The sequence below is a fragment of the Zygosaccharomyces rouxii genome (genome assembly GCF_000026365.1).
Source record: "Zygosaccharomyces rouxii strain CBS732 chromosome A complete sequence".
NCBI classification, from domain to species: domain Eukaryota; kingdom Fungi; phylum Ascomycota; class Saccharomycetes; order Saccharomycetales; family Saccharomycetaceae; genus Zygosaccharomyces; species Zygosaccharomyces rouxii.
Genome location: NC_012990.1, coordinates 280,122 through 292,704, shown reverse-complemented (window position 1 = coordinate 292,704; position 12,583 = coordinate 280,122). Strand labels below are relative to the sequence as shown.

Below are 12,583 nucleotides of genomic sequence, written 5' to 3'. Positions count from 1 at the left end.
TGTTGTTGTTTGTAAGAGATTGGAAGACGTATCGTCAAACTATTAGCTATGTGAGTGCGATGTTACGAAATCTGGCAGTATTAGCAGCTGTAGTAAAGATAATGAACTTAAAAATACTATTTTGTTAGAAAACGTAGTAAAGCGACAGATAAAAAAAAGAAGTATGAGGCGATATTATATCTTATAATATCGTATAAAGGACCTTGGCGGCGTTGACTTTGATATCAGTCTTGTCTTTCATACACCAAATGGTTTTGCCTTATAAATTTTTTTTTCTCTTATACTTTTTATGTTCCAATCGGTGTTTTTACCTTTTTGATATCTATGATGTGCTTTATTAAACCAAGAGGATATTATAATAACAAGGGAAAGCGTGGTAGCAAGATTATTAGGAAGATACTAAGGGTTCTTGAAATTGTTTAGCACGGTGTAAATCTAAAGAATTAGATTAGCACGAACGATCGCTGTAATATTACTGTATTATAGTAGCATGTATTATATTGCATCGCCACGATCTTAGCTTCCTTGCATTGTAGCCGCAGATTTTTTTTTCTTCTTTTCTTCTCTTTCACTTGAATCTGACTGGTCCGTTTTCTCCCTGAAACAATAGTTGCCCGGCCATTGTTTAATCTTGGTTTCATGATCAAAAAGTCTTGGGTTCGAATCTCAGCATGGTAGTCGCATGTACATAAATTAATTAAAATTAATTAAAAGAGATGTCCTGGTTCAATAAGTTCAGGCAGATATGAATGCCCATATTTTTACCAGCTTCTATTAGCCCATTTCAGCTCTTTTTGGTCTCGATCTTGTTTGGCCAATAGCGTTCCGCCAATCGCGTCATCACGGACCACGAAGCCGTTTTTCGACAAAACTTTGGGAGTGAAGAAAAGGTGCTCTAAAGAGATGTACTAGAGGTATACGTTAAAATATAAGGAAAAAGAAGAAAAACGATTGATTCAATAAAGTGACCATGTTGTCTAGAGTTGGTGTCAATGCAGTCCGTTGTGGTGCTATGGTGCCTCGTGTACCACAAGCAAGGAACTATGCTACTTTAAAGGAAGTGGAAACCCGTTTGAAGTCCATTAAAAATATTGAAAAGATTACCAAAACTATGAAGATTGTGGCTTCCACTAGATTGAGTAGAGCTGAAAAGGCTAAGGTCACTGCTAAGAAATTTGATGAGGCAGATTCCGCCTTCTACAACAACGCCGAGACAAAACCAATAGAAGATGCTGAAACTGCTGCTAAGGATAAAGAATTAGTCGTTGCAGTCTCTTCCGATAAAGGTTTGTGTGGTTCAATTCACTCTGCATTGGCCAAGAGAGTCAGACAGCATCTAGCAGACTCACCAAACGCTGCTGTTGCAGCTGTTGGTGATAAAATGAGAACTCAACTAATGAGAACTCATCCAGATAACGTTAAAATTGGTATCAATGGTATTGGTAAGGAAGCTCCAACTTTCCAACTATCGTCAGCTATTGCTGATACTCTATTGGGATTAGGTGCTCAAAACTATCCAAAGATTACCATTTTCTTCAACAACCCAGTTTCTTCATTGTCTTTTGAACCTTCTACAAAGGACGTTTTCAACCCTGAAACCATCGAAAGTTCTCCATCTTTCAGTAAATTTGAAATTGACAATGATGGCCAAGTTTCTCAAGATCTTTTCGAATACACTTTGTCCAACAAAATTTTGGCAGCCTTGGCTGAAGGTTACGCTGCTGAAATTTCAGCAAGAAGAAATGCTATGGACAACGCCTCAAAGAATGCAGGTGACATGATTAACAGATACTCCATCTTGTACAACAGAACCAGACAAGCAGTTATCACCAACGAATTGGTTGATATCATTACTGGTGCTTCTTCTTTGGACTGATGCCATTAACAAAACAGAAATTATTATATTCATCTATTATATTCAAATATAGTACGCAAGATTTAGGTAGATACGAATGAAACAACATTGATCTCATGCGTTTCAGGATTGTAGGAAATTGGTCAGATCATAAGGGACCCAATCGGCTAATCTTGAACTAAGACGATGCTGGCACAGCGATGAAATTGAACTTATGGCGTATATAATTCCAACGATGAATGGATAGACATTCTCAGTTTTCTGTAGTATCTCAAATCTCGGCGTCACACTGTCACTAGAGGGAAGAAAAAAAACAAGAAAAATTATTATGATATTATATTGGAAAATGGCTTGGTTCTTCCTCAAGCGTATGCCCAAGGTAATTTCCCTGGTGCTTAATTTAATTACAATTTTTCTCACAGTTTTTCTACTCATGGGATGTTCCAATTTATCCAATGATTCGACTTTCTTAGTCCGTTATAAATTTGATAGAAGTTCACCATTTTACAATGTAATTCAAAAATCGTTTAACCAATCTAATGGTACTACACAAATGTCGGGCTTGGAGCAGGTCAGTATTGCATCCGGATACATGGGCGTTTGTATAACGAATATTCCGAAGGACTACGATAAAGGCGTGAAGTCTGTATGTTACCCAAGAAAAGATCTGGCAAACAATCCACTTTATAACGATTTATCCATTGAATTGTTTAATGTTCCTTCCTCTGATAAGAAGAGTACTCAGAAGCAATTGCCCATTAACTTGAACATTTTAGAATTGGCTGAGACCACTTCTAGATATGTGGTGCATCCATACATTTTAATGGTCACGGTAATTTTGGCAACGCTCATGTTTCTCATGTTAATATACAGTACGATTCCCGCTCTGCCGTTTAAATATTGGGTATTACGTGCTACTTTGTGTGTATCAGCTTTTTTGGTTTTATTCTGGGGGATTGGCGCGATGTGGACCCATGTGGGTATTCATGCTTGTTCCAAGCTCGTTCCCAGTGCAAGCATGGGCATATTGAAAATCCACAGAGGTATAAAGGCGGCTGCAATGTCGTGGGTCTCGTTCGCATTTTTGTTAGCACAATTAGGAATATTATGGTTTCTGTACTTGAGGGATAGGAAAAATCTAAGTGAAGAAATCGACAAAATCAATAATACCAATAACAACCAACCACCTTTCCATAATCCTGGGGATCTTTCTGATTCCTCGACATTGAACTACAAAGTTTAATCAACTGTCCACATTTTTAAAAATATTTTATTTTTTATTTTTTTATTTTATTTTATTTTCTACCAGCGACACACTGACGCTGTCGTTCACGTCAGACGATTGTAAGATCTAAAGGAGATTTTTGTAGAAGATATACACACACTAACCATCAACAGAAATCATTGTAAAGCACTTTCTCCAACTGTTAACGATGGGAACTAAGAATCCAGTAGGACACGTCCTGCTGAATGCATGGCTCATTGTGTTTAGTATTGTAAAGACGGCTTTGGTGCCAGTATTTGCAATTCTATCGCTATGTTTAAAGGGTCCAATCGAATACTTGGATAGAAAACATAGAGTTAAAGAAGATTTTTACATTATAACGTTTTTCATCAAGAGTGTGGCACAATATTTTCTGGCTGTCAGAAATCATAGGTTTCAGTACTGGTATCTATTTAGTAAACAAGTGGAACAAAATGCTGATCGTTTGGCTATTAGTTACCCAAGACCATTGTCGAAAAAGGGAGAATTTGAAGTGGAATCGTTTACTTATAGGGAGACTTATGATATAGTTTTAAGACTATCACACATTTTGTCTGAACAATATGGTGTACGTTCCGGTGATAACATTGCTATTGATTCTACTAATAAGCCACTGTTTCTGTTTTTACTATTAGCATCTTGGAATATTGGTGCTATACCTGCATTATTGAATTACAATACACTGGGTAATCCTCTAGTGCATTCACTAAGGATCTCTGGTATTACACAAGTCTTTGTCGACCCACAAGCTAGTGGACCCATCAAATCATCTGAAAAAGAGATCAAAGAAGAACTGCCAAATGTCAGATTAAATTATTTGGATGAGACCGAGCTTTTAAAAACTCTAAAAGATCCAGAGACACCCAAATTTTTACAAGAAGATGATTTGAGATCCCCACAGGGTCTTACCGATTACAAGCCTGCCATGTTCATTTATACTTCTGGTACCACAGGTTTACCCAAGTCTGCTATCATGTCGTGGAGAAAAGCTACCGTTGGTTGTACCTTATTTGCTCACATTGAGCACATGGATAATAACAGTGTTGTTTTCACTGCTATGCCCTTATTCCACTCTACCGCTACGTTACTTGGTGTTTGTTCCGTTTGGTCTAAAGGTGGTTGTGTGGCAATCTCTAACAAGTTTTCTGCAAGCAATTTTTGGAAAGAAGCATATTTGACCAAGGCTACTCATTGTCAATACGTGGGGGAAATTTGTAGATATTTGCTTAACACACCAGTCTCCAAATATGAAAATATGCACTCTGTCAAAGTCGCTTATGGTAATGGGTTGAGACCTGATATCTGGCAAAAATTTAGACACAGATTCCATATTGAGGTTATTGGTGAATTTTATGCAGCTACTGAAGCGCCTTTGGCAACTACCTCTTACCAAAAGGGTGAATTTGGTGTAGGAGCTTGTAGGAATTATGGTACCGGTATTCAATGGTTCCTAAGTTTACAACAGACCCTGGTTAGAATGGACCCCGATGATGATGCTACTATCTACAGAAATTCTAAGGGATTGTGTGAGAAACCAGCAGTTGGTGAATCAGGTGAAATGTTGATGAGAATTTTTTATCCAAAGAAACCTGAGACTTCATTTCAAGGTTATGTGGGTAACAAAAAAGAAACTGAATCCAAGGTGCTTCGTAACGTTTTTAGAGAAGGTGATGCTTGGTTTAGAACCGGTGACCTTTTGAAATCGGATGAATATGGGTTATGGTATTTTGTGGACAGAATGGGAGATACATTTAGGTGGAAGTCTGAAAATGTGTCTACCACCGAAGTGGAAGACCAAATAATGGGTAGTAATCATGATGATTTCGCACAGGTAGTGGTTGTTGGTATTAAAGTACCTGGTTATGAAGGTAGAGCCGGATTTGCTACTATCAAATTGAAAAATCCAGAAACACCTGAAAGCGGTAGAATTGCGGTCTTGAATCGGATGTTAACCCATTTGAATCGTGAATTGCCCAAATACGCACACCCGGTGTTTGTCAAATTAGTGGATCACATTGAGATGACGGACACTAATAAAATCTCGAAGAAGATTTATAGGAACCAGGTTCTACCTCATGGTGCTAATGGAGATGAAACGGTCTACTGGTTAAAGGATTACAAAGAATATAAGCAATTGACTGATGAAGATTGGTCAGCCATTAAATCACAAAAAGCAAAACTCTGAACTGCTTTGTCGTCCATTTACAAATAAAATATAAAGAAGTGGACAGTAGGGATATATAGTCATGTTATGTAGTGCTCAAATGTATTGTGCGTCTCAAAATTTGGCATTAGTTAGCGCAAGAGGTACCAGATTAAAAATGGTAAGCATACGAGGGAATTGATGAAGACCACACAGGAAAAGAATGGGTAGGCAGAGATTTTAAATTCGCCAGTAATTGTATGATCTGGATCAGGGTCCAAGTCAAATGTGCCCTTTTCATAATAAACATTCATCAATCTATCCTTTTCAGCCCAAAGGTCGTAAAGCCAATCCGAAAATTGTTGTTCATCATCAATTGGAATTTCATTTATATGGTATGCCTTGATATGCATATCTACCAATTTTGGACTTTCACCCTTAAAAACGACATTATTCAACGTGTAAAGAGCTTCACCATATTCCCCCTTCTTAACACCAGAGTAGCCAATAGTAATGTCATAAACTACATCCAAGCTTGGTCTTAGTTTCAATAGGGAATGTCTTGCACCAGTGGCGTGTGGCAATAAAACATTTTCAAAAGGTGTCTTACCAATCTTATTTGCATAGTTAAAGGATCTTTGTCTGGTTATGGGACTCAAGTTAGTACCTTCGGGGAAAAGAATCAAGCAGTAAGGCCAACTTTCTTGGCGTGCATTTGTACTTGTTGTATCCCAAAAGATCTCTCCATCGGCATCCTCTCTGACTGGGGATCTACCAGAAATGGGGCCAACACCTCTTGAATTAGCATCAATAACCCCCAGAGAATTGTGCAGGGTCAAACGATCTTGTTCCCATTTCCTGCACATAAAGATAAACTTATAATTCCTCATACCAAATCCCAAGATGGGGATATACTCCAAAGATTTCTTCAATATGATGTAAACTTTACCAGCTAGGTCGGCTGTCGAGGTTAGCCACCATAGGAACACCCAATCCGTATAGATTTGATGATTTGCTACAATGACAGATTTGCGTTTCAAATGAGATGCAATTCTGCCATTTTTCAAATCCTTGTAGAAAGTTCCCTTGGGGATTGAATTATTATCTGTCGTGACTCTGACTGCTGATGGTGCAATTAGATGTAAAGTGGATATTAGCATTGAGATAAATGCCTTCTTAGTGAAATCAATACCATGGTGACGTTTAGCAACGTTGTTATGGTAGACGACTCGAACTATAACTTGCATAGAGGTAATACAGAGACTTGCCTGAACGAATATCACCAGAGCAATGATTACTCTGACCATAATCTTGCATTTCCGCAACCCGTTGTTTAGTCCACTGGATAACGACATCTTTCCCTTATGAGAAGCCAGTTCCAGGATCTAAGGCTAGTTAAACAAAGCTAACTAAAGTCCTATGCCAGCCTTACTCTGGTGTTAAGTATCATTTTGAAAAGTTGGATCGTGAGTTCCACATGTTGGGCTCGGAAGGATAATGGTCCGATGCCCATTCGTACAAACATAAGCCCTAATAGTCTATCTTTAAAAGTCTATAAATTGAATCTGTAAGAAACAAATTCCTAAATGCCAAACATAAGTCATCTCATTCCAATTTATTATACAAACGTTCCAAGTCGAAATTTTCCCTCCAGTGGTCACCGTATTTTTTCAGAACGACCAGCACGCTCGTCGCACCGATAATGATGAATGCCAACATAGTGAAGGACCAACCAATGGTCATATTGTCCAGCATGGGGTCTGTCACGAACACTGCTGCTGCTGCCAGCACTTGTCTAACTAGATTGTTGAGAGCCACACCGGTAGCACCTTTGCCCGGGAGAGAATCGACCAGATATGATACTGTAGCGCCAATAGTCATCATGTTGGCATAACCAAAGAGAGCTGTACCCACGAGCGGAGTTTCCCAATGTTCACCTTTATCAAGACACCAACCAAAAATTAGTAAGGATATGGGGAAAGCTATGACTGCAGTAACGATGTTCCACGAAATTCTGGCCTCCGGTACCATTTCCCCATGTTTAGCCTTGTACTTTAACAGCAGATTATCTGTCCACATACCGCCAAAGACGGATGCTAACAGATATGTGACGGAATTGGGAATGTACATCAGACCTATAAGCATTGGTGAAAAATTGTAGGGAGGACGAGAATAGCCGTATTCTAAAGTCATATTGACAAAATATAAGACGGCGAATGAAATTGCCGAAAACGTAATGGCCAAAAGGACAGGTGGGTACTCCAAAAAGTATAACGATTTGAGAGGTCTTATCAAATACAAATATGCCAGGTGACGATACTTTTGAAATCTCGTTTGTTCGATTTTATCACCATCGCTCCGAGCGGTATGGTTGGATTTAGCGGTTTCCATACGGGACAGTTCCTCCTCTAAGTTGTTTTCCACCCTCTTTGCCTCGTACTCTCTCAACATCTGTTCTTGTCGCGGATCATAGGAGTGGATCTTTGAAAGTTGTGGTGCAATTGGATCCAGGTCATTATTACTGTTGAATCGGGTCATGCTGTTACTGGTCCGACTCAATACCCTTTCTAAATCAGCATCATTACCGTGTTCATGAGTTGCTATTGAAGGATCACTAATGCTGTGCGTATCTTCGTTATATTGAGTTTGGTATCCGCTCTTGTCCTCTGTCTGATTCGCATTAACACCGGGCGAACCTTTCCTACGAGCCTGTAGAATAGCCGTTATTGCAGCGCCGCTGTCCTGTTTACGAAGCGTTTCTGGTAGGAAAAGTACCAGCAGGATGACATTGACACCAGACAGAATCACCATAAACCACTGCGTGGATTTCCATGGAAAGCCCGAGACCAACGCAGCACCGATGATGGGGGAGACTAATGGTGCCATTAGCGGACCCATATAGTAAATACCGATGTTTGTACCTCTTTCCTCTGGAACGTACAAATCAGCAACAGTCCCCGCTCCCACAGACTGCACTGATGCAGCAGCACCACCAGATAAAACTCTTAAAATGATAAAATCGTTAATGTTGGGCGACAAACCGGTCCCCACGTTGAATGCTAGTAAAAGAAGAAATGAAAGGACATAGACCGTCCTCCTCCCGTTCATTTCAGATATAGAAGACCACCATAGTGGGAAAACACCTAAGCTGATCTGGTAAACACCGACTGATACGTTGACCATGATCGAAGTAGTCTTGTAATCTTCTTTGATGGGATCAATGGCAGGATAGACAATAGACGTTGCCATGGGTCCCATCATTGATGAGAATGCAATGACAAACACGATGAACTTCTTGATATGCGGCGGGTAATCTCTTGCATCTTTGAACTCTGGTATCAACGAGAGATGTGGTAGGATACCTCTACGTTCCTTTCGAGGAGTCCAGTAACTTCTGTCCTTCAGTTTCTTCCAAACGCCGACTTTCTTATTCTCATCTTGTTCTGACTCTGCCTTTACATCACCTTCATGAAAACCTTCACCGGTGGATTCAGCTCCGTCAGAAGCCGTTGGTTCTCCATGTGGTCCTCTGTACGCTTGTGGATCTTGGAATCCCCCTTCCTCGTCTTTTTTCCCAGGGGAAAGGTCGGAGTCTGAATAGGAATTATACGAGTATACACTACCGCCATCTTTAGCAGTAGTATTAGTAGGATCTACCATGTTATGGCGTTCTATGCGGTATGTATTGCAGTTCAGATTTCGTGCAAATGAGGGCTTAAATATGTACCGATGACTCAAATGGTATTCGATTAAACGACAAGCGAAAAGCCACAGGAGATCGCTTAGAAAAAGAAATATCACCCATAGAATCTGGCTTCGTTCGCCCAAGTAACAGCTAAATTAGCTGAATTCTTTTATAGGACTTGCTAGGGGCAAGACTCTTGCTCATTATCTTCTGATTTATGAATTTTTATTATCTTATGATTTATATGCTTAATTAATTATCTTCTGACTTGTATACATTATTGCCTGATTGTCATATTTTTCTCTATAGTGCATCGAGACGGGTCCGGTATCTCAAAATTTATCGCTAGTTACCGGAGAAACTCGCGTTTAAAGATGTCGGGAGTCCGGTAGCACCGAACAACTCCGGAGGATGAGGGTTCTGAAAATCAGCCGCCGAGCAACGGTGTCCCACATGCGCCTTATCCTCTATAGTAGTTGGAAGGAACAAAAGGCATCTTCACCAGCTCAATGGGCAATAACTTGTTTCTTACCTGTACCAAAAGGTTGGTTCCTCTCTTGTTGTGAGGCTTTAGCACGTAACCTTGGCCGATGTTTATGTTATCTAGACTGGGCGAAGCGCTACCCGAAGTTACATGGCCCACTTCAGTCTTTCCGTCTGGGAGGAAAATCTTGGAACCAGTTCTGGCAGCGGGGCCTTTGGTCTGGTATCTGTAGCCCACACGTAGGCTCTTGTGAGTTTTGTTGTTGATCTGATCTATAATTTTGTCGTAACCGTTGAATTTGACACCTTCGGTGATGTTCCTTCTGCTTTTGGAAATAACCCAGCTGAGAGCGGCTTCCACGGGTGTGATAGATTCGTCGAGTTCATGGCCGTAGAGACATAAACCAGCCTCTAGACGCAGACTGTCTCTAGCGGCTAATCCAATTGGCTTGGTCATCTCGTTATCGAGAAGCGATTGGGCAAACTGTAAGGCATCTTCGTTAGGAATGCTAACTTCGAATCCGTCTTCGCCGGTGTAACCAGACCTGGCGACGTCTATATAGGCCCCGTTGAAGAGTTTGTAGGAGCGTCTCTGCCCGAAGTACAGATCGGCCAGTGACTGGTCCCAAGCTAACACATGCTGCAAGACCCTGTGGGCATCGGGACCTTGCAATGCCAGTAGAGATCTGTCTGTGATTGGGGTCCACTTGGCGTCTGCTACGGATTTTAATTCATCGACTAGAAACTGTGAATCCCTTTCGGCGCAGGCGGCATTCGTAACCATGTAGAAATCATGCGCGCTTTGTTTGGTGATTAATGTGTCATCTACTATCCCGCCGTTAGGGTTCAAAAGGACAGATAGAGTGCCAACACCAGGATGTAGTTGTTGGAAGTCCGTGGGGGTCACCTTGTGAAGAAAGTTGACGGCATCTTTACCTTGAAGAGTACTCTGTAGCATGTGGGAGACGTCGAATAGCCCTGCATGGGTTCTGGTCCACCTGTGAGATTCAATATGCGACTGACCCTTGTAGGCAACCGGCATGGAATATCCAGCAAAGGGGACCATATTACCACCCAGTTCTACATGTAAATCATGCAGAGCGGTTTTCTTTAGGCCGGCTTGTGTGGAGTTAAACCTAACGGATCTAATCATGGCAGCAGTATCCTTTGGAGGGGAGGGTCGTTTAATTGAACAATCGATGTTGTGATGCCACCTCATCTCATCTCAGCTATCTTTATATTCTCTACCCTTAAGGATTCGGAGTCATGTCGCTACTGCAAGAAGTCAGATCGGGGGGAAGGGGTCACTTTTAGATCGGAAAAAGAAGTCAGTCAGATAAGTATTAACAAGGGCGCTTAAGGGTTCAAACCATATATGTCACGTATATACAAGGATTAGATATTCATGGTTGTCTCTTCTTTGGAGGTTCAAATACTTGAGCCACTATTTTGTCGCTGCTGGATAAAATTCTCATAAAACTAGCAATGCTTGCCAAACACCTGTCGACTTTATCCCATGGGTCCAAAATGCCCGATCTTGACAGTTCCTGTAAGTCTCCCATGGGTTCGATGGCGGCAGTGGAGAAATTCGGGTCCTTGATGGTCTCAGCTAGCAGTGATGTGCTTGTGAATTTATTGTATCCAAATGCGTTGGTTAAGGACCTTTGTAAAGATTGTGCCAAGGCCATGATAACCGCCTCGTAGCCCATCTTAGTATCCACGTCTTGCGCAGTAAAAGCCAACTTCTCCAAAAGCGGCACAGCTTTAGCTAGAGCCACGTTATAGCCCGGGATGAAGCCCTTGGAAAGACCATGGCACAGCGTATTGTTGATTAAATTATCGAGGAAGTTTCTTCTATGGTCGATCTCTATCTCACTCTGAGCTCCCACATTCACAGTGACGGTCATTTTAGTAAATGGGTTTTCCTGTTCTTCACCAGACCATTCGATTGGGTTGTAGAGAAATGCTTCACCTGTAGTGGCTTTCAAAGAATCCAATTTCCCATAGTATTGGTTCGCACACATCTTACTTGGGACTAGGGTACTGTAATCTGGAGAATAGACACTTGCGAACCCCTGTGGTAGACGCAAGAACTGTACCAAATCGTAATTTTCATGCAAGGAGATGCCGTCGTTGGCTTTAGTATCATACTTAATGATGAAAGTTTGACTCTTGATACCTTGGCGTCTGTTTCTGTTGTTACTGATGACGATAGACGCCAACGCATCACCTGTACAATCACCTGTAACCATCAAAAGTAACGATTTTTTAGATTTGGAGGCATGGTGAAGTGTAGGTAGCACGGCATTAGCATCTCTAAGAGTACCATCATAAATCAATACTAGCATTTCGTCATCCACAGATACAAGCTTCTTCTGGGGTAATTCGATTGATCTCAAATAGGCTTCATTAGTGTCCAATATACCGGCCGGGAATTTCCAGCCTTTGGAAACGTCAATTTCGTCGGTGGTTTTCCTCCCCTTGACGATTCTTACCAAATCATCGCTGTAAAGTTTGTAATCCAATGCTTTCAGTACTTGTTTAACCGTTTCAGAGTCTTCTCTTAAAATAGTCAGTTTATCGACCAATGCATCGATATCCACAGTAGAAGAAATATGGATGATGTTCTCCGTTAAGAAAGTTCGTACTTTTTCTAAGCCATCGAGCATGGCCCTCAAAGTAGTCACATTTGGACTCTTGGCGTATTCAGCCATTAAGGTCAAGGTTAAACTAGTGCTTATAGGTAAAATGTTGCTTTCGTGGATTTCACAGAATAATTGTAGTCCAATTTTAGCTAACCTCGATTGATGATCTTGGCGTTCTCTACCTGTCATGACTTCATCCATTCGTAAACCGTCCAAAAGCTCTCTGACTACATTCTGCAACCGTATACTGTCTCTTGACGTGATGAATTTGGGATTCGTATTATATTTGGACAATTGCAACAATGTCTTGTTGTAAGTAGTGGAATTGACTACATTGTCCAATAATTTGATTCCCTGCATGAGGGACTGTTTGGTGGACAACTGCCCCGTTTCATAGATTGGTGTATGCAAAGTCTTGACGGTACGTATTGATTGACAAACTGATTTGTGTATAGATCGTCTAAACATTTCCAACGGGCTATTTGAAGTCGAATATTATCTCAATATT

General features: G+C 40.9%; 7 protein-coding genes across 7 annotated transcripts; 3 read left to right on the top strand and 4 right to left on the bottom strand.

The window, feature by feature from the left end:
- Nucleotides 1–970: 970 nt before the first annotated feature.
- Nucleotides 971–1,876, top strand: ATP3 (F1F0 ATP synthase subunit gamma; the record flags this gene model as incomplete). Its single annotated transcript, XM_002494484.1, has 1 exon — nt 971–1,876. One exon carries the CDS (start codon nt 971–973, stop codon nt 1,874–1,876), a length of 906 nt encoding a protein of 301 aa, XP_002494529.1.
- Nucleotides 1,877–2,183: 307 nt separating this feature from the next.
- Nucleotides 2,184–3,098, top strand: FIG1 (Fig1p; the record flags this gene model as incomplete). The annotated part of the gene is made up of 1 exon (XM_002494483.1): nt 2,184–3,098. One exon carries the CDS (start codon nt 2,184–2,186, stop codon nt 3,096–3,098), a length of 915 nt encoding a protein of 304 aa, XP_002494528.1.
- A 190-nt stretch (nt 3,099–3,288) lies between these two features.
- FAT1 (long-chain fatty acid transporter FAT1) lies at nt 3,289–5,304 on the top strand (the record flags this gene model as incomplete). The annotated part of the gene is made up of 1 exon (XM_002494482.1): nt 3,289–5,304. One exon carries the CDS (start codon nt 3,289–3,291, stop codon nt 5,302–5,304), a length of 2,016 nt encoding a protein of 671 aa, XP_002494527.1.
- A 110-nt stretch (nt 5,305–5,414) lies between these two features.
- On the bottom strand, nt 5,415–6,617 carry ZYRO0A03586g (lysophospholipid acyltransferase family protein; the record flags this gene model as incomplete). The annotated part of the gene is made up of 1 exon (XM_002494481.1): nt 5,415–6,617. One exon carries the CDS (start codon nt 6,615–6,617, stop codon nt 5,415–5,417), a length of 1,203 nt encoding a protein of 400 aa, XP_002494526.1.
- A 250-nt stretch (nt 6,618–6,867) lies between these two features.
- Nucleotides 6,868–8,922, bottom strand: QDR3 (Qdr3p; the record flags this gene model as incomplete). The annotated part of the gene is made up of 1 exon (XM_002494480.1): nt 6,868–8,922. One exon carries the CDS (start codon nt 8,920–8,922, stop codon nt 6,868–6,870), a length of 2,055 nt encoding a protein of 684 aa, XP_002494525.1.
- A 485-nt stretch (nt 8,923–9,407) lies between these two features.
- Nucleotides 9,408–10,649, bottom strand: GCV1 (glycine decarboxylase subunit T; the record flags this gene model as incomplete). The annotated part of the gene is made up of 1 exon (XM_002494479.1): nt 9,408–10,649. The coding sequence occupies one exon, from the start codon at nt 10,647–10,649 to the stop codon at nt 9,408–9,410; it is 1,242 nt and encodes a 413-aa protein (XP_002494524.1).
- Nucleotides 10,650–10,833: 184 nt separating this feature from the next.
- TCM62 (Tcm62p) lies at nt 10,834–12,543 on the bottom strand (the record flags this gene model as incomplete). The annotated part of the gene is made up of 1 exon (XM_002494478.1): nt 10,834–12,543. The coding sequence occupies one exon, from the start codon at nt 12,541–12,543 to the stop codon at nt 10,834–10,836; it is 1,710 nt and encodes a 569-aa protein (XP_002494523.1).
- Between the last annotated feature and the right edge of the window lie 40 nt (nt 12,544–12,583).